Source organism: Geotrypetes seraphini, chromosome 8 (assembly GCF_902459505.1).
Source record: "Geotrypetes seraphini chromosome 8, aGeoSer1.1, whole genome shotgun sequence".
NCBI classification, from domain to species: Eukaryota; Metazoa; Chordata; class Amphibia; order Gymnophiona; family Dermophiidae; genus Geotrypetes; species Geotrypetes seraphini.
In genome coordinates this window covers 154,091,282-154,116,227 of record NC_047091.1, presented here as the reverse complement: position 1 = coordinate 154,116,227, position 24,946 = coordinate 154,091,282, and the positions used below count along the sequence as shown (strand labels likewise).

Here is a 24,946-nt window from a genome sequence, read left to right as displayed (position 1 = left end):
CCTAACCCAATCTCACCCTAGCCCCGCCCCCAATTTCATCCATTCATTTTTCATGTACACATAATATCTTCATATTAGTTCATAATGGTAACCTTAAAATAAAAAAAACCTACAAAGCACACTATAAGCAGAGAAAATGTTAATTATCATTTATATTTGGGGTTTTTTCAAAGATGTCAAGGCAAATGACATTAAAATATGCAATGTCACTTCAGTCACTATAGAAAAATAGACAAATATAGTGCAAAATATAGACAGCAGATATAAATTCTCAAAACTGACACGTTTTGATCACTAAATCGAAAATAAAATCATTTTTCCTACCTTTGCTGTCTGGTGATTTCATGAGTCTCTGGTTGTGTTTCCTTCTTACTGTGTATCCTTTCTTTCTGCACTCAGGCCCAACAATTGTCCCTTTCTATTACCTCCCTCCTTCCTTCCTATGTCCTTAGTGCCCCCAGTGCCTTCTTCCCATGTCCATAATGCCCCCAGTGCCTTTGTCCTGTGTCCTTAGTGCCCCAGTACCTCCTTCCCATGTCCATAATGCCCCCAGTGCCTCTGTCCTGTGTCCTTAGTGCCCCAGTGCCTCCTTCCCATGCCCATAGTGCACCCAATACATCTGTCCTGTGTCCTTAGAGCCCCAGTGCCTCCTTCCCATGTTCCTAGTGCCTCCTTCCCATGTCCATGTCCCCAGTACCTCTGTCCTGTGTCCCTAGTGCCCCCAGTGCCTCTTTCCTATGTCTTCCCTTGCCTTTGTCCCTCCCCCGAAGCCAGCCTGCCTGTCTACCTCCTTCCCTTCCTCCAGTGCCTGATTCAACCTCCCCACCTGCGAATTCAACCCCCTGCGATTCAAACCCCCTCCCGCCCACCCATCCATCCATGTACCGCCGCTGCCTACCAGTCTGCCTCCCTACCGATTTCAAACCCTGGGCCGCTGCCACTGTTTCTTGCCTTCTTACTGTCGGAGAGGAAGTTCGGGCCAGTCAGGCAGCGATTGGCTGGCCCAGAACTTCCTCTCCGACATCAAAATTGACGTTGGAAAGTGATTGGCCATCCTGGTATCCTCGCACACAGCTTCGGGACACTGTCCCTGAAAACGGGACATTTTGGTGTCCCAAAGCGGTGGGTCAGGAGTGGACAACGGGACGGTCACTCCAAAAATGGGACTGTCCAGTTGAAAATGGGACGTATGGTCACCTTACCTTAACCACACAAGCCTTGAACACTTATGATTTTAAAGGGTTTGAGGCTTGGGCAGATGAGGACGGAGCTTAGGCATTGGTGGAATGAGGCATTATGACATCACAATCGAGCTCTGGAATGTTGCTACTTATGATTTGGAAGGGTTTGAGGCTTGTGCAGATGAGGACGGAGCTTAGGCATTGGTGGAATGAGGCATTATGACATCACAATCTGAGCTCTAGAATGTTGCTACTTATAATTTGGAAGGGTTTGAGGCTTGGGCAGATGAGGACGGAGCTTGCAGGGATGGGGCAGGGACAGGAAAAGAACTCGCTGAAATGGGATGGGAAAGCACAGTTACTTACCGTAACAGGTGTTATCCAGGGACAGCAGGCAGATATTCTTAACGCATGGGTGACGTCACCGACGGAGCCCCGGTACGGACATTTTTCACTAAAAAGTTCTAGTTGGCCGCACCGCGCATGCGCAAGTGCCTTCTCGCCCGACGGAGGTGTGCGTGGTCCCCAGTTAAGATAAGCCAGCTAAGAAGCCAACCCGGGGAGGTGGGTGGCTCGTAAGAATATCTGCCTGCTGTCCCTGGATAACACCTGTTACGGTAAGTAACTGTGCTTTATCCCAGGACAAGCAGGCAGCATATTCTTAACGCATGGGTGACCTCCAAGCTAACAGAGAGGGAGGAGGGATGGTTGGCCATTAGGAAAATAAATTGTGTAATACAGATTGGCCGAAGTGCCCATCCCGTCTGGAGAAGGTATCCAGACAGTAGTGAGTAGTGAATGTGTGAACTGAGGACCAAGTGGCAGCCTTGCAGATTTCCTCGATGGGCGTGGAACGGAGGAAAGCCACAGAAGCAGCCATAGCTCTGACCCTGTGGGCCGTGACAGCACCTTCCAGTGAGAGACCGGCCCGAGCATAACAGAACTCAATGCAGGCAGCAAGCCAGTTGGAAAGCGTCCGTTTGGAGACAGGACGACCTAGACGGTTAGGGTCGAAGGACAAAAGGAGCTGAGGAGATGAGCGGTGAGCCCTGGTACGGTCAAGGTAGTAAGCAAGGGCACGCTTACAGTCCAGCGTGTGCAACGCCTGTTCCCCAGGATGAGAATGGGGCTTAGGGAAAAAGACAGGCAACACAATGGACTGGTTGAGATGAAAGTCCGAGACCACCTTGGGAAGGAATTTAGGATGGGTACGCAGAACCACCTTGTCATGGTGAAAAACAGTGAAAGGTGGGTCGGCAACCAGTGCATGCAGCTCACTAACCCTCCTGGCAGAGGTGATGGCAATGAGGAAAAGCACCTTCCATGTAAGAAATTTGAGTGAAGTTGTGGCAAGAGGCTCAAACGGAGGTTTCATGAGTGCTGATAAAACCACATTCAGGTCCCAGACGACTGGAGGGGGCTTCAGAGGTGGTTTGACATTGAAGAGGCCTCTCATGAACCGGGAAACCAGGGGATGAGCCGTAAGAGGTTTTCCGAGGATAGGCTCATGGAACGCAGTGATGGCACTGAGGTGGACTCTGATTGAGGTCGACTTGAGGCCAGCGTCGGAGAGAGAGAGCAAATAGTCCAGTACGGTTTCCACCGCCAATGAGGTGGGATCGTGGTGATGAAGCAGACACCAAGAGGAGAACCGGGTCCACTTCTGATGGTAACATTGGAGGGTGGCCGGTTTCCTTGAGGCATCCAGGATATGACGGACAGGCTGAGAGAGATTCTCTGGAGAGGTCAGCCCAAGAGAAACCAAGCTGTCAGGTGGAGAGAGGACAGATTGGGATGCAGTAGAGACTGATGCTGCTGTGTAAGTAGAGTAGGAAACACAGGAAGAGGAATGGGCTCCCTGGAGCTGAGCTGGAGTAGGAGGGAGAACCAGTGTTGGCGAGGCCACCGAGGGGCGATGAGAATCATGGTGGCTTTGTCCCTGCGGAGTTTGAATAACGTCCGCAACATCAGAGGTAGTGGAGGAAAGGCATAAAGGAACCGATCCGTCCAGTCGAGCAGGAATGCATCCGGGGCCAGACGATGAGGAGAGAAGAGTCTGGAACAGAACTGGGGCAGCTGATGGCTGTGAGGAGCTGCAAAGAGGTCCACCTGAGGGGTGCCCCACTGAGCAAAGATGGAGCGGAGTGTGGGGGGATCCAGAGTCCACTCGTGAGGTTGAAGGATGCGGCTGAGATCGTCGGCCAGGGAGTTCAGTTCGCCCTGGATATAGACAGCCTTGAGGAAGAGACTGCGGGCCGTGGCCCAGGTCCAGATGCGGATGGCCTCCTGACAGAGGAGGGTAGATCCGGTGCCGCCTTGCTTGTTTATGTAGTACATGGCGACTTGGTTGTCTGTGCACAGGAGAAGAACCTGAGGGTAGAGAAGGTGCTGGAAGGCCTTGAGGGCATAGAACATGGCCCTGAGTTCCAGGAAATTGATGTGATGTTGACGCTCCTGAGGGGTCCAGAGTCCCTGAGTGCGAAGTTCTCCCAGGTGAGCTCCCCATGCATAGGGGGAGACATCTGTGGTTATGATCATGGAGTGAGGGGGTAGATGAAAGAGTAGACCCCTGGAAAGATTGGATGAGTTCAACCACCATTGAAGAGATTGCTGAAGAGACGATGTCACAGAGATGGGATGAGAAAGAGGATCGGTGGTCTGTGACCATTGGTTGGCTAGAATCCATTGGTTGGCTAGAGTCCATTGAGGTGTCCTGAGGTGGAGTCGCACCAGAGGAAGCACATGGACCGTCGAGGCCATGTGGCCCAGGAGGACCATCATCTGCCGAGCTGGAATGGAGTGATGAAGGAGCACCTGGCGGCAGAGGTGGAGCAGGGTCCGTTGGCGGTCGGAGGGGAGAAACGTCCTAATGAGAGTGGTGTCGAGAACGGCTCCAATGAACTAAAGTCGCTGTGTGGGAAGCAGATGCGACTTGGGGTAGTTGATCTCGAATCCCAGGAGATGGAGGAAGGAGATGGTGTACTGAGTGGCTTGTAGCACAAGTGGAGATGTAGGTGCTTTTACCAACCAATCGTCCAAGTAGGGGAACACCTGGAGGTTGTGAGACCTGAGAAAGGCCGCCACCACAATAAGGCACTTGGTGAACACCCTGGGCGATGATGCGAGGCCAAAGGGGAGCACCTTGTGCTGATAGTGACGGTGCTGTATCTGAAATCGGAGGTAGCGACGTGAATTCAGATGGATTGGAATGTGAGTGTAGGCCTCTTTGAGGTCCAGGGAACATAGCCAGTCGTGCTGAGAGAGAAGAGGATAAAGCGTGGCCAGGGAGAGCATTCTGAACTTTTCCTTGACCAGACACTTGTTGAGGTCCCGGAGATCAAGGATGGGACGAAGGTCTCCTGTCTTCTTGGGAACCAGGAAGTAGCGGGAGTAGAATCCCTGACCCCTTTGGTCTGTGGGAACCTCTTCGATGGCATTGAGGAGAAGGAGGGATTGGACCTCCCTCAGGAGGGGGGTTTGGGAGGAGTGAGAAGCAGACTCTACGGGAGGATTGTCTGGTGGAAGAGTCTGGAAGTTGAGAGAGTAGCCGTGGCGGATGATGTTGAGGACCCACAGGTCTAATGTGATGACCTCCCAACAGTTGAGGAAGAGTTGGAGACGTCCTCCGATTGGCTGAGGAAGAGGTAATGATGGTGGAAGACTGGCTATGCCCTGGAGAAAGGAGTCAAAAGGGCTGAGATGGTTTTGACGGAGGAAGAGGCTTGGCAGGTTGGTGAGATTGAGAGCGAGCCTGAGTGTGTTGTTGTTGACGAGGTCTGCGAGGCTGCTGTTGGGGCGGGTTGAGAGTTCTGGCCGAGAACCTGTGTTGGTAAGAGGACTGTGGTCTATAAGGACGAGCAGGTGGAGCCTTCTTTTTAGGTTTTATCAGAGTGTCCCATCTGGTCTCATGTGCTGAGAGCTTCTGGGTGGTCGAATCCAGGGACTCCCCAAAAAGTTCGTCCCCAAGACAGGGTGCGTTAGCTAGGCGGTCTTGGTGGTTGATGTCAAGATCAGATACCCTCAACCAGGCCAGACGTCGCATGGCAACAGCTATGGCAGACGCTCGGGAGGTCAGCTCAAATGAATCATAAATAGAGCGCACCATGAATTTCCGCAGTTGAAGGAGGCTGGAAATTTGTTGTTGAAAGAGTGGAACTTTGCGTTCAGGGATGTATTTTTGTAGGGTGGATAGTTGTTGTACGAGATACTTCATATAAAATGAGAAGTGAAATGTGTAATTATTCGCCCTGTTGGCTAGCATGGCATTTTGATAAAGGCGTTTGCCAAACTTATCCATCGTTTTGCCTTCTCTGCCAGGAGGGGTGGAGGCATAAACACTGGAGCCCTGAGTTTTCTTTAATGTAGACTCAACTAGGAGAGACTCATGGGGCAATTGAGGTTTGTCAAAACCCAGAATTGGGATGACCCTGTATAGGCTGTCAAGCTTACGAGGAGCTCCGGGGACAGTGAGTGGATTTTCCCAATTTTTATAAAAAGTTTCCCGCAGTATGTCATGGACGGGTATCTTGAGGAACTCTTTGGGAGGTTGTTCAAAGTCCAAGGCATCCAGAAAGGCCTGGGACTTTTTGGAGTCGGACTCTAAAGGAATAGAAAGAGCCGCCGACATCTCCCTGAGGAATGCTCAGGCTTGGAAGTGGTATCGGGCACTGAGGGTTCCTCGTCTGTGGATGATGCGTCCTCCTCGGTACCGGGTGGGGATTCTTCCCATAAGTCCGGGTCCCTGATATCAGTGTGCGCACGCCGAGATGTCGGGGTGGAAGGCTCGGTGTGGCGGATCTTAAAAAGAGACTTGCCAGAGCGCATGGAGACGGTACCGGGAGAGGAAGACCGGTGTTGACCCCGGTCCCGGGAAGAGTGGTGCCGTTCTGGGTCCCGGGGAGACCAGTGCCCTTCCTGGTCCCGAGGAGGATCGACCTCAGAGCGGGTCTGTACCACAGGACGAGAACGGAGTGGTTCAGCCGAGAGGATTGGCATGGAAGTGTTGAGTGGCACCGAGGGGGTGGACACCGGTGGGATGGTGCGAGGCTCGGGCCGGTCTGGTACCGAAAGAAGTGGTGCCAATAGGGTCGGTAGCAGGTGCTGGAGTTGTTGCTGCAGCTGTTCCTGCAATTTGTCTTGGAGTATGACCGCGATGCGGTCATCCAGGGGTGGCACCGGTACCGCTTTTTTCTTTTTCGGTTCCATAGGTGCTACTCCACGCCCCAGCGATGAGGAGGCCGATGACGAGGCACTCACCGAGATCGGGGCGAAGCGTTTGCGGGGTCGGCGTGAGGTCGGGAGGACCGGCGTCGCCACTGTAGCAGGTGGGCGCTCAAGGGAGGTGGAAGGCTTCTTAGCCGGCTTACCTGGTGCCAGCGAGCCCGAGGAAGGATCGGGCGTCGTCGAAGTGGTCGGTGTCGTCTTTTGCGGTACCGTCAACGTCGCGGCAGTCTCCATAGCAGATCCGGTACCGAAAAGGATGTTCTGCTGGATCTGCCGATTTTTTAAGGTGCGTTTCTTAAGAGTGGCACAGCGGGTGCAGGTGTCAGCCCGATGCTCTGGACCCAAACACTGTAGGCACCAATTGTGTGGGTCAGTGAGAGAGATCGGGCGTGCACACCGCTGGCACTTCTTAAAGCCCGGTTGAGGGGGCATGAAGGGAAACACGGCCTCCGCAAAATCAAAGCTGGAGGCTTGTATGATGGCAACAGGCCCCGCCGGGGCCGGCCTGAAAAATAAAGAAAAAACAAAGTTGTTTTTTTTTTTTTTTTACTGTTTAGAACGGAAAAAGAAACCCGAAGGGAAAAATTGAAAAAACAAGAAAATAACGCGAGCGGGAAGGCAAAAAGGAAGTTTTCAACGGCTGTTGAAACCACATGCGTCTTCTTCGCTCCGCGGAAACGAAGAAACTGGGGACCACGCACTCCTCCGTCGGGCGGGAAGGCACTCGCGCATGCGCGGTGCGGCCAACTAGAACTTTCTAGTGAAAAATGTCCGTACCGGGGCTCCGTCGGTGACGTCACCCATGCGTTAAGAATATGCTGCCTGCTTGTCCTGGGATAAAATGAGTTCCCGTGGGGGGAAGGGAAAAATTTGTCCCCGTGTCATTCGCTGGGAAGGCGTGGCGTGGGGGGCGAAGAAGTGCCGGTGCCCCCACCAACAAGTCTCCTCCTCCCCACACCACTGCATCCACCCCCCCTCTCTTCTCAGCTTCCTCGCTTGTCTTTCAGAGTCGCGACGAGCATCAGCGGACACACGCGAGGGCTGCGTTCAAACTGCGGCTCCGGATTCGGCAGGACGGGCGCCCTTTTCCGAAAGCACGAGCCCCGCGCCCTTCCTCCACGGAGACGTCTGCGAAGCGGAGAACCCAGTGACTGTGAAACAAACGGCCGCGAGAGCCCCCTTTCAATCGCCGCTGACCCCCTGCTCCGCCGGAAACAGGAAGTGACATCTGAGGGGGGCGGGGCCGAGGTCGGCAGCAGATGTTTGCGTGTCAGTTTCGGCCACGGTCCTCAAAGTGTGCTTGGGAAGGTAAGACGGGGAGGGGTGGGCGCGGGAGAGGAATTGACGGGCTCCGCGTGGCACTTGGCATCTCTGACACTTCCAGCTGCCGCTTTCCTGGTGAAGCTGTAGCCAAGAAAAAGTTGGCTTGGCCGCGGCCACGTCAGTGCACTTCCCGTTCCAGGCGGAGACAGGCCAGTGTTGCTGGGGTGGTTGGAACGCTTCATTCTGCCCCACTGAAATCGATGCTTTTAGCATTTCTGTCCCACTTAGAACCTAAGTGGTGGACATTCAGGTACTCGAGCGTTTTTTCTCTATCTGTCCTACCGAATGGGGGATTAAGTGACTTGGCCAGGGAGCAGTACGAGATTACACACTTGCTCCCAGTACTCCTGCAAATATTTATTTTACTTATTTATTCACTTTCCTATACCGTTCTCCCAGGGGAGGCTCAGAACGGTTTACATGAATTTATAAGTGTCAGACTTACAAATGTTCGCTTCCTACTTCGCTAATGTTACAAACGTTTCTATTTAGCTGTTCCTGATGTATAAAGGTTGAGGGGTGGTAGACTCAAGAGCAATGTAAGGAAATTCTTTATGGAGAGGGTGGTGGATGCCTGGAATGCGCTCCCGAGAGGTGGTGGTGGAGAGGAAATCGGTGACGGAGTTCAAAAAAGCGTGGGATGAACACAGAGGATCTAGAATCAGAAAATAATAGTAAATATTGAAGAACTAAGGCCAGTACTGCACGGTCTGTGTCTGTATGTTGCCGTTTGGTTGAGGAGGGGCTTCAATGGCTCAGATGGTTTAGATGGGCTGGAGTGAGCTTTGACGGAGTCTTCAGTAGATGGAACCTAAGCACAGTACCGGGCAGAACTTTGGGTTCTGGCCCAGTAATAGCTAAGAAGAAGGAAAATTTAATTTAAAGAGTGGGTAAGGTTGGGCGGACTGGATGGACCATTCGGGTCTTTATCTACCATCATCTACTATGTTACTATGTTACCTAAAAACAGAGAAACATAACTGCAGATTAAAGCCAAATGGCCCATCTGCAACATCCACTATCTCCTCCTCTCCTTAACATAGGGTTACTATATTTCTTTAAGTAATAAAAGAAGACATGTGGCCCTCGCCCCTACTCAAACCTCATCTCTTTTTCCCTGAGCTCGTGGGTCATGCCTGGAGGGCCTCCATGCATGCACAGATAAGATGTGATGTCACATGCATATGTGGAGATCCTCCAGACGTGGGAGAGCAAGAGCCTTCCTAAACCTGGTCAAACTGCTGGCTTTTCAAAAACCGTCTAGGTAAATCCAGACACATGGTAATCCCACCCTAAGAGATCCCACGTACCTGTCCACACTTTTTTGAACTCAGACATAGTCTGTCTCCACCACCTCCACCGGGAGATTAATCCACGATCTACCACTCTTTCTGTAAAAAAGTATTTCCTTAGATTACTCCTGAGCCTGTTCCCTCTTAACTTCATCCTTTGCCCTCTCATTCTGGAGTTTCCTTTGAAATGAAAGAGACTGGCCATGTAAGTATTTAAACATCTCTCAAATTGCTATATTTGAGGTTTTTTTCTCCACACTTTTTTGATTAATATATCTCTCAAGGATTCCTTCTGGCTGGTAACATTTCTAATATTTTTAAAATTTAAACATCTCTCCCTTCTTCTCCAAAGTATGCCAATTAAGATCTTTAAGTCTGTCCCCATATGCCTTATAATGTAGACCAGTGTTTCTCCTGGTCCTGGAGTACCTTGGTCCTGGAGTACCTTCTTGCAAGTCAGGTTTTCAGGATATCCACAATGAATATGCATAAACTTGATTTGCATACACTTCATTCATTATATGCACATTTCTTTCATGCATATTCATTGTGGATATCATGAAAATCTAACTGGCAAGGGGATACTTCAGGAGCGAGTTGAGAAACACCGACATAGATCACTGCTTTTGTAATCTTCCTCTGGACTGATTACATTCTGTTTATATATTTTTGAAAGTGCGGTCTCCAGAATTGTACACAATATTCTAAATGAGGTCTCATCAGAGTCTTATACAGAGCATTTAATACCTCTTCTACTGGCCATTCTTCTCCTTATTTATCCAAGCAATCTTTTAGCTTTTGCCACTTTAAAATCATTACATACTATCACACCCAAGTCCTGCTCTTCTTTCGTGCACAAAAGTTCTTCATCCCCTAAACTGTACCGTTCCCTTGGGTTTTTGCAACCCAAATGCATAACCTTGCATTTCTTAGCATTAAACCTTTGCTGCCAAATTTCAGACCATTCCTCAAGCTTCGCTATGTCCTTCCTCATGTTATCCACACTATTGGGTGCCTACTTTATTGTCTCTTTTGAAGGAGATTAGGCATGATTCTAATTTAAAGCTATGCTGTTGAAGACAGATGCACACCTCAACCTCACTACAATAATGGTAATAATCATAAATTGTATAGCAGAATGAATGCTAGAGAAAATGACAAATTGTAACCCGCCTTGAACTCCACAATAGGAGGATTTTGCAGGATAGAAGCCTATATATAACATAGCTAGCAGTGTTGAAGGCCTGCTTAAAAGCCCACCTCTTTGAGAGTCCTTTGGCTCTTAACTCCTCTCACCTTGGGTTCTGCATCCCCTACTCTATGTCATGTCTTGTCTGTCCAAGTTAGATTGTAAGCTGTTCCGAACCATCTATAAATGTCAAAATGTGCAGTGCTGTATATGCCTTTCAGCGCTATATAAGTGATAAGTAGTATTAATATAACATAAGGTTCTCAGAAATCCAGGACCAGCTTAGAATCTGCCACCTGGAACTTGGTATCTTGGAAGCTTTGTTGTAGGCATACCTGCCTAGGCTTGTGAATCTAACAGGCGTCTCCTGCTTTCCTGAGTCTTTGCTACACTCTCAGGGATCAGAAATTTGCACACAGCCTCCCTTTGGGTAACAAGAGACAATAAGCTATCTGCTGCTGCATGACTGGTCTTGCAACAAAAGCTGCAAAATCTCACTGCACTTAATGTATTAAGGCCGTATTCATGGATGCAGGCTGTTTATAATAAGTATGTGATTGGCATTGCCCACAGATTTTGGTGTCAGTGCCTCTTCTGTTGGCTTGCCTAGTTCTGCTCCTCCTCCCACTCCCCCCTTGCTTGGAGCTATTAGTGAGAAAGGAGCAAGTTTGCCCTTATCTGCTAATGTTTTATCTCTGCAAACCTCTGTAAATATTACCAAATACTACAGCATCATTCTTAGCAGTGTGCTGAAGCTCCCAACTCCCCTCTTTGGAGAGAGCTGGTTGAAGCAGACCCTCAGTTGTTAAGGCAGGATTCTTGTACTGCACTTTCATCTGAAAGTTATATTTGCTTTCTATTAAAAGAAGCTTTGTTGGAGGGCTTCCGGTGGAACCATGGAGCTGGGAGGCACCTTGACTGCAGCTCCGGATTACTACACGTTGAACTGCACTTTATGGGCAAGTCTAACCCACACCAGTTTCACAGTCTCGTGGGGACTACAAATATTTAAGCAATCTCACCAAGCACAGTTTCTATATGGTGGGGAAATCCACAGACACCAAGATGGCGGACCATACTGCTCCCACGTCCCCTCCGCCAAGCTCGATGTGGGCAGCCAAAGTAGCTATTCTGTATTTGGGCATTTGTGTTGTGTGTGTATTCTGTTAGCATGAATTTTCTGTGTAGTATTCTGTAGTAATTAAACTTGTTCAGTTTTCCTAATAGTGGAGGGAATGTTTGTGGATGGAGGTAGCTGTTGATCATTATTAATGTTTGTGATTTATAAACAATAGTTGTAACAGAATATTGTTCCATTTTATACTTTAATAAAATGATTTAAATATAAAATCATAACTGTTCAAGTCTTGCATGGATGGGGGTCAAACTGAGCTCGCAGGCAAAGGAAAAACTTTGTCCCCAAGTCATTCTTTAGCTGAAATTTTGTAGGAGTATGCAGTTGCTATCCCTCTATCTTGTGGTGTAAATAAGTCACATACTTTCCACTTTTGTTACCTTTTTATTCAGCAGGTCACATATACATGTAATATTGTTTATGATGGAATATGTAAAAAAAAAGTTATTCTTTAGCACTCTCCAGACCAGTAGAGGTTAATCTTTACAAGTGGGTTATATACCTCATCATGACCAGCAGGTGGAGACTGAAACAAAACTGTGGAATAGTACATAAAGGATACCTTCCCCTATTTCTATCAGTCTACTTCAGTCTCCAGCAGGTGTGAGTGGGCTATACCCATTTCCTTGGTAGGGATGTTGGCATTTGTTTAGGGTCTGCTAGTCCCCGTTTTTGGCCAAACAGAGCTTGGGTGGGCCCTGTTTGGGGGTCCGTCCTACCTCAGGGGTGTCAAACCTGGTGGGTCTCGAGCGGGGTCCCTCCCCCCATTTCCTCCACCTCACCACTTTTTTTAGAGGAGCCTCAGCAGTAAGCCTTGCCTCCTAAATCAAGCAAGGCATATTGCTTTGAGAGCCTGTGGAGTCTGTTCTGAAAAAAAAAAAAAATCCTGAGGTAGTGTCGGTCTGAAGGGTTGCTTTCCTTTAACTTTACTGTATTTTACTGTATTTTTTGAACTAACCGGCACTTGGCTTCAGGTGCCCAGAGCTACCTACTGATAGTGCCTCACGAGTCGGCAGGGAGCAGTGGGGAGGCCTGGTCTTCTTCCATCGTCCACGGAGGGATTCCCTTGGCCACCGACAGTCAGGGTACAAAGGATTCCCTCTCAGCTGATTTATTTTTTTTTTTAACAGCTGATGTTGGCTTGCCTGCTTTAGCGGCTGGGACTATTCAGGCTTCCCAGCCACTACAGGCCCAGAAGTTTTTGGCGGGAACTTCGCCATTTTCTCAGACTGGCCCCTCCATTTTGTCTGCAACCTCAGGTGACATTCTTTATATAAAAGTCAACAATAAATATTTGAAGGGGTGCTAAAATGTTTTCAGCCCAACCAAGAAGAGAATGAGGTGGATATGGTTCAATCAGTGAGTGATCTGAAACAGTGTCAAAACATAGAATTGTGTTTCTGCAAATTGGCACTTAACAAAATAAGAAAACACTCTTTTCAGCTACAGTGGCAAAATAACACTCAGAATTTAGGAGAATTTAGGAAGTTGGTTGGGCTGAGAACTTTTCAGCATTTTTACTGGACCAAAAATGAGCAGATAGTGGGAATAATAACTGTTTTATCCTCTCACCACTGCTTGCAATGTACTTGACGAGTTGAAGGGATTTAGGTTCTGTAGAGCTAATGGAAAATCTCTGGCCCCCTTCTAGCCTCTCAAAGTCCCATGGCTCACAGCTGCTCAAGGAGGAGAACAAGAAGCAGGAGCAGGAGCAGAAGCCACTCACACAGCAGGCCAGGGAAAAAGAGGAACCGGAAGAGGAGCTCCAGCAGCAGTAGCAGTTCTTCCCAAGCTAGGAAATACAAATCCACATCACAAAAACCTCAGCAGAGCTCCACAAGGAAAAATGAAGGTAAGACGTTTTCAAAGACTGGCATTGAAAAAAACAAACTCAGAATGGAATTGTCAACATCCTAGCATACAGTTGCTTCCTTTTTCTTTGTGGCCCCTTTTTAGCAAAAGACATTCCTTAAAATCTAAGTTTCAAGTATAGTTGTTTGGTGTCTGATGAGAATTATTCCCATCTTGCCTAAGCTTCTTTAGCTTGACACCTAGGCACTGAAGGCACCTGATTTATAAAGGCAACTTCTGTGCCTGTTTGCGTTCATAAATAACATACCTAGAAGCTCCTGCACAGTTACACCTTCTCCAAGGCAGGTAATATTTTGTGTATACATGAGCCACTAAGAATGTATGAAATATACCTCTAAAAGTTGATTCCACCTGTGGTCCGTGCCCATGAACAGCTTATTATTCTCACAGAAGATGCAAAGATTTCATAAATGTTTCGACTCCATATTTGAATATCTTGGCTCTGAGAAACCGTAGCCAAGTTTGAATAGATTGCAATTGTGTTTACACCTACCTGGGGACATTCTTCAGTGTTAGCTAACTTGTGTTGGGAGGGATCGGACAGGGAATGTTTGTAACATGGAGGTCTTTAGAGCACGGACCCCCCATGGACCGAAGACTGTATTGGAAAAGTATTGATTTTGCTGTGTTTGTAAGTGTCACATATGATTCCAATAAAGAGTTTAAAATAAAATATAATATTCTTGCTTCTCACCCCATCAACTCATGCAACTTATTTCTCCAGTACCAAAAGGAGGGTGGTATCGCAGACAACCAGTGACTCAATATACAGTACATTTCTTCCTGACAATATGATATTATGAATATATAAAAGTAGACTGTGTACAGGGACCAGCTTCTATATGGTCAACAGTGCTTCTCAATCTTTTATTATTAATAATTTTTTTTTTTTTAATTCTTTTTTTTGTTAAATCAAAATTAAGGATAAAGACAAATTAATATAGGCCTGATACAAAGAATAAGCAAGCAAAAAAAAAAAAAAAAAAAATTTGCTCATGAGAGACAGTAAGACTCTAACTCACCCCCCCTCTCTTTTTTTAATCAAGCTGGGCTGCCAAGCAGCTCAAGCTAAATGCCAAGACATCCATAAGATTAGAATGGACAGCTTGGCATTTAGCTCGCACTGCTCACCAGGGAGGGTAAATGGAACAAAGAGAGAAAGTGTGTAGACGTAAATCAGCCTGTCACCATCTCTACTTTGGTCAAATAAAACCAATTCTTTTCTGCTCTTAAATAGCCTTTACTTTCTACACTGGTACCTTTCATTGACACTTCTCTGCTTTCTTTCAAAATTACATCTTCTGCAATTAATTACCATGTTGCTATAGCATCCCAGCTTTGTCTTCTCTAGCCACGTTACCTGTAGAATGTCTAGCCTCATCAATTTCTTTCAATCTGTCTCCTTCAGTGCCAATGTCTCCACAAACCTTTGAGTGCATCTGTTTTTTTCTCTTTTGAAATTCCTTCAGATTCATGACGAGCAATAATACCATATAGCCATATAAGAATAGCCTTACTGGGTCAGACCAATCAAGCCCAGTAGCCCGTTCTCACGGTGGCCAATCCAGGTCACTAGTACCTGGCCAAAACCCAAGGAGTAGCAACATTCCATGCTACCGATCCAGGGCAAGCAGTGGCTTCCCCCATGTCTCTCTCAATAACAGACTATGGACTTTTCCTCCAGGAACTTGTCCAAACCTTTCTTAAAACCATCTATGCTATCTGCTCTTACCACAACCTCTGGCAATGCGGTCCAGAGCTTAACTATTCTCTGAGTGGAAAAAAAATGTCCTATTGGTTTTAAAAGTATTTCCCTGTAACTTCATCGAGTGTCCCCGTAGCCTTTGTAATTTTAGATGGAGTGAAAAATAGATCTACGCCATTCAGGATTTTGTAGACTTCAAACTGCAATTAATAATGTACACAAATGAAACCCTAAGATGCCAGACTCTACACACAGTACAACACCAGGGAAATAGAAAGAAAATAATTTCTTCCTGAACAGTGCAAAATATACAGTAAACAGCAGATATAAATTCTCAAAACTGACACATTTCAATCACTAAATTAAAAATAAAATTATTTTCCCTACCTTTGTTGTCTGGTGATTTTATTTTGCTAATCATCTTTTCCCAGTCTCTGGCTACACTTCCTTCTGCCTGCGTTCTTAATTGTGTTTTCAGGGCCTTATCTATTTGCTGTTTTTCTCTCCTTCTTCACTTTCTGCCCTACATCCATGTTTATGATAAATCACTTTTCACAGGGGTAAAATAAATTATTAGGACTGGCAGATCATCGATAATAAATGAAAAACACCAGCCCAACATCTCAAATCACTTAATAATGGTTATACATATCAAGCTTGATGTTGGGCTGATGTTTTTTTTATTTACTACATCCATCTTTGGCATTAACTTTTAATATTCAACTTTCTTCAATTTTTCTGCTTCCTTCTCAAATGTATCTACTTTTCCATACTTTCCCTTCCCATCTATCCGTGTGTTCTATCTCCTCTTCTATTCCCATCTATCCATAAGAAGCATTTCTTATATCTCTCTTCCCTTCCACACACATCACTGTGCATCATCTCCTCCCTCTTTCTCCCTCTCCCTCTCCTGTAGTCTGAAATTTCTGTCTTCCACATTCCACCCCCCCCCCTATGGTCTGGCATCTTTCTCCTCTCCTTCCCACAGCCTGGCATCAAGTCTTTCCTCTCCCAAAGTCTGGCATCCCTCTCTTCTTCCCTCCTCCTTTCCATGATCCAACATCTTTCTCCTTCCCTTTTCCCCTCCCCACTGTGTAGCCTCTCTCTCCTCTCCTTCCCACAGTTTGGCATCTCTCTCTTCTCCTTCCCGCAGCCTGTCATCTCTCTCTTTCCCTCTCCCTTTCCGTGGTCCAACATCTTTCTCCTTCCCTTTCCCCCTTCCCGCAGTCTGGCATTTCTCTCCTTTGCCATGGTCTGGCATCTTTCTCTCCTTCCCTCCCCACTCCCCTGGTCGGAATTTCCCTCTGCTCTCATCCCTTCCCACTCCTGAGCAGTCCAGACATCTCTTCCCTTACTGTCCATCTTCCTCCCTCCCCTCCTGGTCTCACCTCAAAACGAAGTCTTCCCCTTCAGGGGTCCCCAGCGCAGCAGCCACTCCCACAGACTCATTCAACAGTAGATAAATGCAGTTCTATACATACAAGTTCTTATAGAATTATTGCCCTTGTTATCAAGATGTTCCTTGAAGTGGGAACTAAGGAAGTTCTGTGTTCGGGAACATGAGGAAAACTAAGATGAGACAATATCAAAATTTACCAGATAATTTTCTTAGCTCTTCTTTTTACCTTTGAATATTATTTTGTTGAGGTCTTTTTAACACAGCTCTTGCTATTCATCTGAATTTGTGGTATATAGATTGTCTTCCTTCCTTTCAGTACACACAAAAAAAGAGAAAGCAATGAGAAAGCGAAGCATTTCATCTTCATCGTCTTCCAGGTCATCATCATCCTCTACAGAGGATTCAAGTGACAGTGATTCTGGCCCAAAGAAGAGGAGCCACAGCAAGAAGAAACACAAAGACAAAAAGGGGAAGAAGAAGAAGAAAAAGAAGTCCAAGAAACAGAAAAAGAAAACCAGAGAAGCCAAATCTCAGCTTGAGGATGTCGTCCCTGGACCCTCGCTGGATCAGTGGCAGAGAGAGGCTCTAGCAGGTTCCAGCCCAGGTGAGGGTCACAGTTCAACACTTAGAAATTATCCTGAAATGTTTCAGTGTTTTATGTTTATTAGAGCTTGATATATTGCCAAAGTTTACAAATAAAATAACACATTTAAAAGAAGAGAATTCCATAAAATACAGGACAGACCTAAAAACAATCATACAAGATATTTGTAATGCAATTCCTTTCCTTCTCTCTTCCAGATTGGTACAATGGCCAAAAATTACAGGACCTGATATTCAAAGTGATTTAAGCAGGCAGGAGAGGCACTGACATGCCAAGTTTAAATTGGATAAGAGACAGGTGTAACAGGGGTGCACTTGGGGAGTTATGTGGGTGCCAGTAATACCTGCTAGTTGGGCACTTAGGACACATAAATACCAGTCCTAACTTTGCTTGATTAGTTATACAGATGCTGGTACTGAATATTCACTGGGATTTGCATAACTCCTGAGTTGTCAATTGGATGTCCTCCCCTCCCTCCACTGTCATCCCAAAACTCCCCTCTCCATTCCGATGTCTTCTGATCTCTTCCCTGAAGAGCATAAGGCACCCCACAAGGCCTACCTGGTATAATCCCTGGTGCCTAGGTACAAAAAGCAGGAATGATGTCTACTCACTCCTGTCCACTGCAGCTCTGGCTCAACAGTGGCTTCTGCAACTTCTATGGGCAGCCTTGTGGTTCAGATTGAATTGGAACTTGTATACTGCCTTTTTGTTGTTTTACAACCACTTTCAAAGTGGTTTACATACAGGCACTTCAAGCATTTTTCCTTATCTGCCCGGTGGGCTCACAATCTTATGTACCTAGGGCAGTTGTCGCAAGGAGCAGTGTGGGGTTTGAACCCACAACCTCAGGATCAAACCCCACACTGCTGAAGCTATAGCTTTAACCACTGTGCCACTCTAGAAATCAAAATGTAGCAAAAGTAAGCCAAGTATAGTACAATTGAGCCATCGTGACATCACTGATGATGTTAGCTCTTAGGCATTGGTGGAATGAGGCATTATGATGTCACAATCTCAGCTCTGGTTATCAGAGGTTGAAACTTTTCACACTATATATTTATTCAATTTTCTATACCGTTCTCTCAGGGGAGCTGAATGGTTTACATGAATTTATTCAGATACTTAAGCATTTTCCCCTGTCTGTCCTGCTGGACTCACAATCTATCTAATGTACCTGGGGCAATGGGGGGATTAGGGAGTTTTAGGAGTTTTGTATGTCCTTCCTGAGATTTTTGGGGGGATTAAGTGACACCCAGGGTCACAGGGAGCAGTGCAGAGTTTGAACCCACCACCTCAGGGTGCTGAGGCCGCTGTAGCTCTAACCACTGCGCCACACTCTCCACCAATACAATATCAGAAGTGAGCCAAGTATAGAACATTGAAGCCATTGTGACATTACTGATGAGATTGGCTCTTAGGCATTGGTGGAATGAGGCATTATGACATCAGGGAAAGGGATTGGGACTTGTGTACTGCCTTTTTGTAGTTTTACAACTCCACTCAAAGCAGTTCACATACAGGTACTTCAAGCAATTTCCCTATCTGTCCCGGTGGGCTCACAGTGATTCCACACACCTAACATGTTAGAAGGAAAGTGGCTGTGGTAGACTTGCTATGAATGAACTGGACATCAAGGCTTCTTGGGGGAAGGGTGTACACAGCTGAAGACTCGCCTGAGGTATCAGACAGCCTTGGCATGGCACTGTTTTGAAGATATTAGAATTTCAGTGTGCTACGTTTCATTACAGTTTAGTGAAGCTTGGTAGGACCAGTTGAGTTGGGTTTATACATCTTAGTATCACTGAGGAAAGTTTAAAAAATCATTTTTGCAATGACCAGTCATTATCTGATACTGTATTGGTCCATAAAAATGAGAATTAAATTGGATTCGCTGTGTACCTCTTCCCTGTGAGATCTTAAGCTGCTTATTTCCTTTCTGTGTGGTCCCACCTAAGTGTTTTGAGTCTGGTGTCTTAGAGCAATGCAATATCTAGCTACTGCTTCCAAAAGGATAGGCTGTGACTTACCAACTGATAATTTGGAATCTGCACACTGGAATATTCATTATAACTTGTGAGATTTGATTTAATGTCTTTTGGGTGTAAATAATGTCCTTGTTTGGGTTTCAGCTCTGACAGATGAACAAAAATCCCGGATTCAGGCCATGAAGCCAATGACCAAGGAGGAATGGGACAAGAAGCAAAGCATCATAAGACGAGTCTTGGATCCAGAAACTGGAAGAACAAGGTTTGAGTTAATTGTGAAAAATAATGCTGGGTATAGAGCCTTTGGTTTTCTGCACTGCCAAAGTAATAGCTGCAGAATTGCAGGAAAAATGGCCCTTCTTCCAGGCCAATCCACACTGTGCTGGCAGGTTGAGGGTCTAAGGCAGATGAATGGGGAAGTGAAAATAAGAAGAAAGGATGCAAACCAAATGCAAATGGAAAAAAAAAAAGACAAAATTAATTAGTGAAATTAACCAAATGTACAAAGTGCAGTAGAAAAAATGCACTTGAAAAAAAAAAAAAAAAAAAAAGACTTTTTGCAGTCTTATGCCAGAATGTTGCAGAATCTGCCAGCATGCAGGAAAGCAAGGGTTGATTATCCTAAAACCAGTTGAGTAAGAGCTCTTGTAATCAGAAACATCAGCTCTCTAAAGAGAGGCAGTAAGTGAACAGTAAGAACATAACGAGCAGACATGCTGCTGAGTTCCAGAAGAAATGTCACTTTCGTCCTCTTTGAAGACAGGGCGGCAGTAGCAAAGGTTCATCTGCAGGGAGGGGAGAGATGGAGGGAAGTGGTTCACATTCATCTAGCGCTAGACCTGTGCAGTTAACAAATTTGTGGAAGGGATTAGATCAGACATGAGCAACAACGGTCCTCGAGGGCCAGAATCCAATCGGGTTTTCAGGATTTCCCCAATTGAAAGCAGTACATGCAAATAGATCTCATGCATATTCATTGGGGAAATCCTGATTGGGTTCCGGCCCTCGAGGACTGGAGTTGCCCATGTTTGGATTGCACACATGAAGGCTGAAGGTGGATGGGAGAAGCTTGTTTGACATGGGGTTAGGGCACACACAGGAGCAAGGGCAGAAGAGAGCAGTCTGTCCTACTTCCTGTGTTCTTCAGCCCCTTTTTGTAACTGTTTTTCATACATCAGGCAACTGCCATGGAGGCCTTACAACAAGCAGCACCAAACACCGTTCAAGGACAGATTTTTTGGTAACCTTGACACTTTTACTTAAAGAATTGGTCATTTTCCTTTTTTTTTTCCTCATACAGAATGCTAGGAGTTATTAGGAAAGGAATGGTAAATAAGACCAAGAATATTATAATGCCTCTGTATTGCTCCATGGTGTGACCTCAGTTCTGGTTGCTGTATCACAAAAAAAGATATAGCAGAGTTAGCAAATGTTCAAAGAGGAGAAATCAAAATGATAAAGGGGATGAAACTCTTCTCGTATGAGGAAAAGCTGAAGAGGTTAGAGCTCTTCAGCTTAGAAAAAGAGACGGCTGAAGGGGATATGATTGAGGTCTACAAAATCCTGAATGGTGTAGAACAGATAAGTCAATCGATATTTCACTCTTTCAAACAAGTACAAAGACTAGGGGAAATTACATGACAATACTTTAAAAGCCAATAGGAGGAAATATGGCTTCACTCAACAAATACTTAAGCTCTGGCACTCATTGCCAGAGGATGAGTTAAGAGCGGTTAGTGTAGCTGGCTTTCTAAAAGGTTTGGACAAGGTCCATAGTCTGCTACTGAGACAGACATGGGGGGAGCTACTGCTTGCCCTGGGATCAGTAGCATAGAACGTTGCTACTATTTGGGTTTCTGCCAGGTACTTGTGACCTGGATTGGTCGCTCTCGGAAACAAGATACTGGGCTGGATGGGCCATTGATGGCTGTTCTTGTGAGATAAGAATCAATATATTTAGTCAGCACAGAAAACCAAAGAGCCACCGAGTGTGGCTGCAGATCACAGGACAGATTGATCAGACACAACACAGCAGAAGACACCATTACAACTGGAGTCAGTGCCCAGAACAGGGCTGAGCAGTCTTTATTCTCAGAAGGCAGCATAAAGGTCAGTACAATCCTAGCGGGCCACAATGTTATGTAATATCGAAACCAGAAATGCTCAGAGGACCTAAAACTTCTGAGATATATTAATAAGTAAAAGTTAAACAATGGAAACCAACTGCTGGAGTGGCTATTTTGAACATATTTTCAATATCCAGTGTTTACAATTGCTAAAACTCTGGTGAGTGACATTTTCTGTCTATACATCACATGGTCTTATGAGCCACATAAGATTCAGTGGCAGGCCACAGATTGACCACCCATGTCCCAGGATGAATGTTGTGTTTTACTGCAGTTGTGATCAAGGTAGGAGAATTTATATGTTCTTTCATGCTAGGAATAAAGTCTAAAATGTTTCTAGAGCATGAACATGGCAAAGTCAAATTTTCACTTTTTAGTACAACTGAATTATGTGTCTGGGACACTGATGCTTAGCTCCTCTTACAGGCTTATTAAAGGAGATGGAGAAATTCTGGAAGAAATTGTAAGCAAAGAAAGACACAAGGAAATAAATAAGGTAAAATCTTCACATGCAAACATACAAGTGTCTGATTGCTGATATACAATGAAGCTTCAAACTACTGCCAGTGTATATGCTGTGTTCAGTGCTATACTCAGAGAGAACCCCCAGGAAAGAGACTTGGGAGTACTTGTAGACAAGTCAATGAAACTGTCCGCGCAAAGAGGGCAAACAGAATGCTAGGAATGATTAAGAAGGGGATCACAAACAAAGCTGAGAAGGTTATCATGCCGCTGTACTGGGCCATGGTACGCCCCCACCTGGAATATTGCGTCCAATACTGGAATACTGCATCCAATGAAAAAGGACATAGTACTACTCGAAAGGGTCCAGAGAAGAGCGACAAAAATGGTTAAGGGGCTGGAGGAGTTGCCGTACAGTGAGAGATTAGAGAAACTGGGCCCCTTCTCCCTTGAAAAGAGGAGACTCAGAGGGACATGATCGAAACATTCAAGATAATGAAGGGAATAGACTTAGTAGATAGACAGGTTATTTACCCTCTCCAAGGTACAGAGAACGAGAGGGCACTTTCTAAAGTTAAAAGGGGATAGATTCTGTACAAAGGTAAGGAAGTTCTTCTTCACTCAGAGAGTGGTAGAAATCTGGAATGCTCTTCCAGAGGCTGTTATAGGGGAAAGTACTCTTCAGGGATTCAAGAAAAGGTTGGATAAGTTCCTACTGGAACAGAACATACGCAGGCAAGGCTAGACTTAAATAGGGCACTGGTCTTTGACCTAAGGGCCACCGTGTGAGCAGACTGCTGGGCACGATGGACCACTGGTCTGACCCAGCGACAGCAAATTCTTATGTTCTTAAAAACCTGCCTTCTAAGGGTCAAGATCTGCTTATGGCTTGATTGCTGGTCCCTTTGCATATAAGGATTTGTCTGATCTGGCATGAATCGGCTTGTGCCTTTTGCAGATTCACTATAATTATATTCTATGGGCTGATCTGAGTTAACTATGATAAAAATGTTGATTAAAACAAATTCATCGGCAGTAGTGGCAGGGCTAATATTTTGTATTCTGTAGTTGATAACCACTTACTTTATTTTACAGCAAGCTACCCACGGAGATGGTCTTGCCTTCGAAATGCAATCAGGCATGTTGCGGTAAGTCTTGTACCAAGACCCAGCTGCAGGATACCTTCTCGGATAGTGCGGAGCCTGGGAAGAGAGAAGCCTCTTTATTTTCTGATGATATCAATTAGTTGCTGTACTGAAGCACTGGACCCATGCTGTTCATACTTACAGGAAGATAGAGAAGCTCCAGCAAATGCCTCTTAGGCTATTTCAGACATGATGAAAAGTTGTTCTGCATTGTACTGGCTGCCTTGCATCTAGTGTAAGTTAAGCTGGAACAGTGTGACCCCTCTCTTCTGTAAGGCAATTATCAATGGATTGATGTAAGAACAATTTTAAACTTCACAGGAACCTATAAAATAAAATAATATCTGCACTCGTACGTTAACTATAAAGACTTCAATACAGAAATTTTTTTTTTTTCAACAATACCATCAATTATCTAAAATCTTTTAAATTAAAGCTATGGTGTGCTCAGTGCTCCTGCAACCAAGTTATGAGAGCAACAGACTAATTGCGAGAGGAACCCTTGGTTGATGTAAGAACAGTCCATCTACAAAGTGTGTTTCCACTCAGCTTTCTCCAGCTGCTGCAGTAGAATGAAGTGACAATGATGTGCTGACAGGCTCCAGTAAATGTGCAAAAATAGATTATGGCTGTAAACCGAGGTAGTCGAAACACTATTCCAACTCTGGTTATCAGTTTTGATGTGGGGAAGGTGTTTGCCCACTTCGAGTGGTCCTTTTTATTTTCTCTTTTAGGGGAATAGGGGATCTCAGGTTGTTTGTTTGATGCAACCAAGGCTCTGAATACAGATCCCAAGGTGGTGGTTTTGGTGAATGGGTTCCCCACTTCAGATTTTCCCTCTGTACAGGCACACTACAGTGGCGTCTTCTTTCACCTTTGCTATCCAGTCTCAAGCATTCAGTGGCTATTAAGGGCTTATCAGTAGAAACTGAGCTGGTCAAGTGCCTGGTCTTTGTTACATAGTAACATAGTAGATGACGGCAGATAAAGACCCGAATGGTCCATCCAGTCTGCCCAACCTGATTCAATTTAAATTTTTTTAATTTTTTCTTCTTAGCTATTTCTGGGCAAGAATCCAAAGCTCTACCTGGTACTGTGCTTGGGTTCCAACTGCCAAAATCTCTGTCAAAACCTACTCCAGCCCATCTACACCCTCCCAGCCATTGAAGCCCTCTCCAGCCCATCCCCCACCAAACAGCCAGATACAGACTGTGCAAGTCTGCCCAGTACTGACTTCAGTTCAATATTGGCCATGTTCATATTCATTTTATTTAACCTTTTCCTATCATGTGTCCCAGATGACGGGACATTCCAAAAATGACATAGACAGTGGATAAGCAGTCTGTATGGACTAATAAAGAGCCAGGAACACAAAATATTTGAATTTACAGACTTATGACTTATTTACATTATGTTTACAATAGCCTTAATAACGGTGAATAATAAAAACTTTGCTAAAATAATTACGATTGGAACCAGCGTAATGTAAAATTTATTACGATAGCAAAAGGTTAATACCTGTATACTTTGAAGATGAAATCTTGATCATCGTTTTAGAACCACAGGAAATCCCAAAGTGCTAGAGATTTTGCTGAGTTTGGAACCTTTCCAAGTCTGAAACTTAACATATCTAAATCGGAGACTCTCTGCTTTTAAATTTTGAGCATATCACATATTTGTTGCTCAGTTTTTCCATTACAGGAGGATAGAGGGGTAAGCTTAAGTATTTGGGAACTGCTTCTCAATCTGAAGTACTTCCACTTGGAAAATGTTGCACCTTTGTTTCAGTGGACTTTGAGCCTTTTATTTTTTATAAATCTTTATTAATTTTCAAAACTAATACAAAGTGCCAGAAATCATACAGACATTAATAATCAAAACAAGCACTTACAAATCAATAACAATGCAAAAGAAAAATATCCCTCTCCTCCCATTCAATACATTTAATCAAAGAATAAACCAACAAGATATACCCCCCCCACCCACCCTGTCCTGGATGTGTATGGAAATAAACAAAAATTAAAAACAAAAGATACCTATAATGAAGTTACAAAGGATGTCAACGGGCCCCAAACCAGTTTGAATAAATTGCTATGCACCAACATATCAGCATTCATCTTTTCATATTTGTAACCTAAATATAAACTGGCCCACCAAAAAGGGAAGTTGAGGTGATCGCAATTCCAAAGGAGTCCAAAGGAGAGCAACGAGAATGGTAAGAGGGCTGGAACACTGCCCATACGCCGAGAGGCTGGATAGGCTGGGGCTCTTCTCTCTGGAGAAAAGGAGGCTCAGGGGAGAT

General features: G+C 45.4%; 1 protein-coding gene across 2 annotated transcripts; it reads left to right on the top strand.

The window, feature by feature from the left end:
- The first annotated feature begins 7,466 nt into the window (after window positions 1-7,466).
- ARL6IP4 (ADP ribosylation factor like GTPase 6 interacting protein 4) lies at window positions 7,467-23,000 on the top strand. 2 transcript variants are annotated; one of them, XM_033957011.1, is made up of 6 exons: window positions 7,467-7,712; window positions 12,995-13,195; window positions 16,636-16,923; window positions 19,056-19,173; window positions 21,464-21,533; window positions 22,595-23,000. In XM_033957011.1, exons 1-6 carry the CDS (start codon window positions 7,664-7,666, stop codon window positions 22,649-22,651), a joined length of 783 nt encoding a protein of 260 aa, XP_033812902.1. In that variant the 5' UTR covers window positions 7,467-7,663; the 3' UTR covers window positions 22,652-23,000. The 2 variants fall into 2 exon arrangements, with proteins under 2 accessions (XP_033812902.1, XP_033812903.1); XM_033957012.1 differs by lacking the exon at window positions 7,467-7,712 and adding an exon at window positions 7,726-7,977.
- The last annotated feature ends 1,946 nt before the right edge of the window (window positions 23,001-24,946 follow it).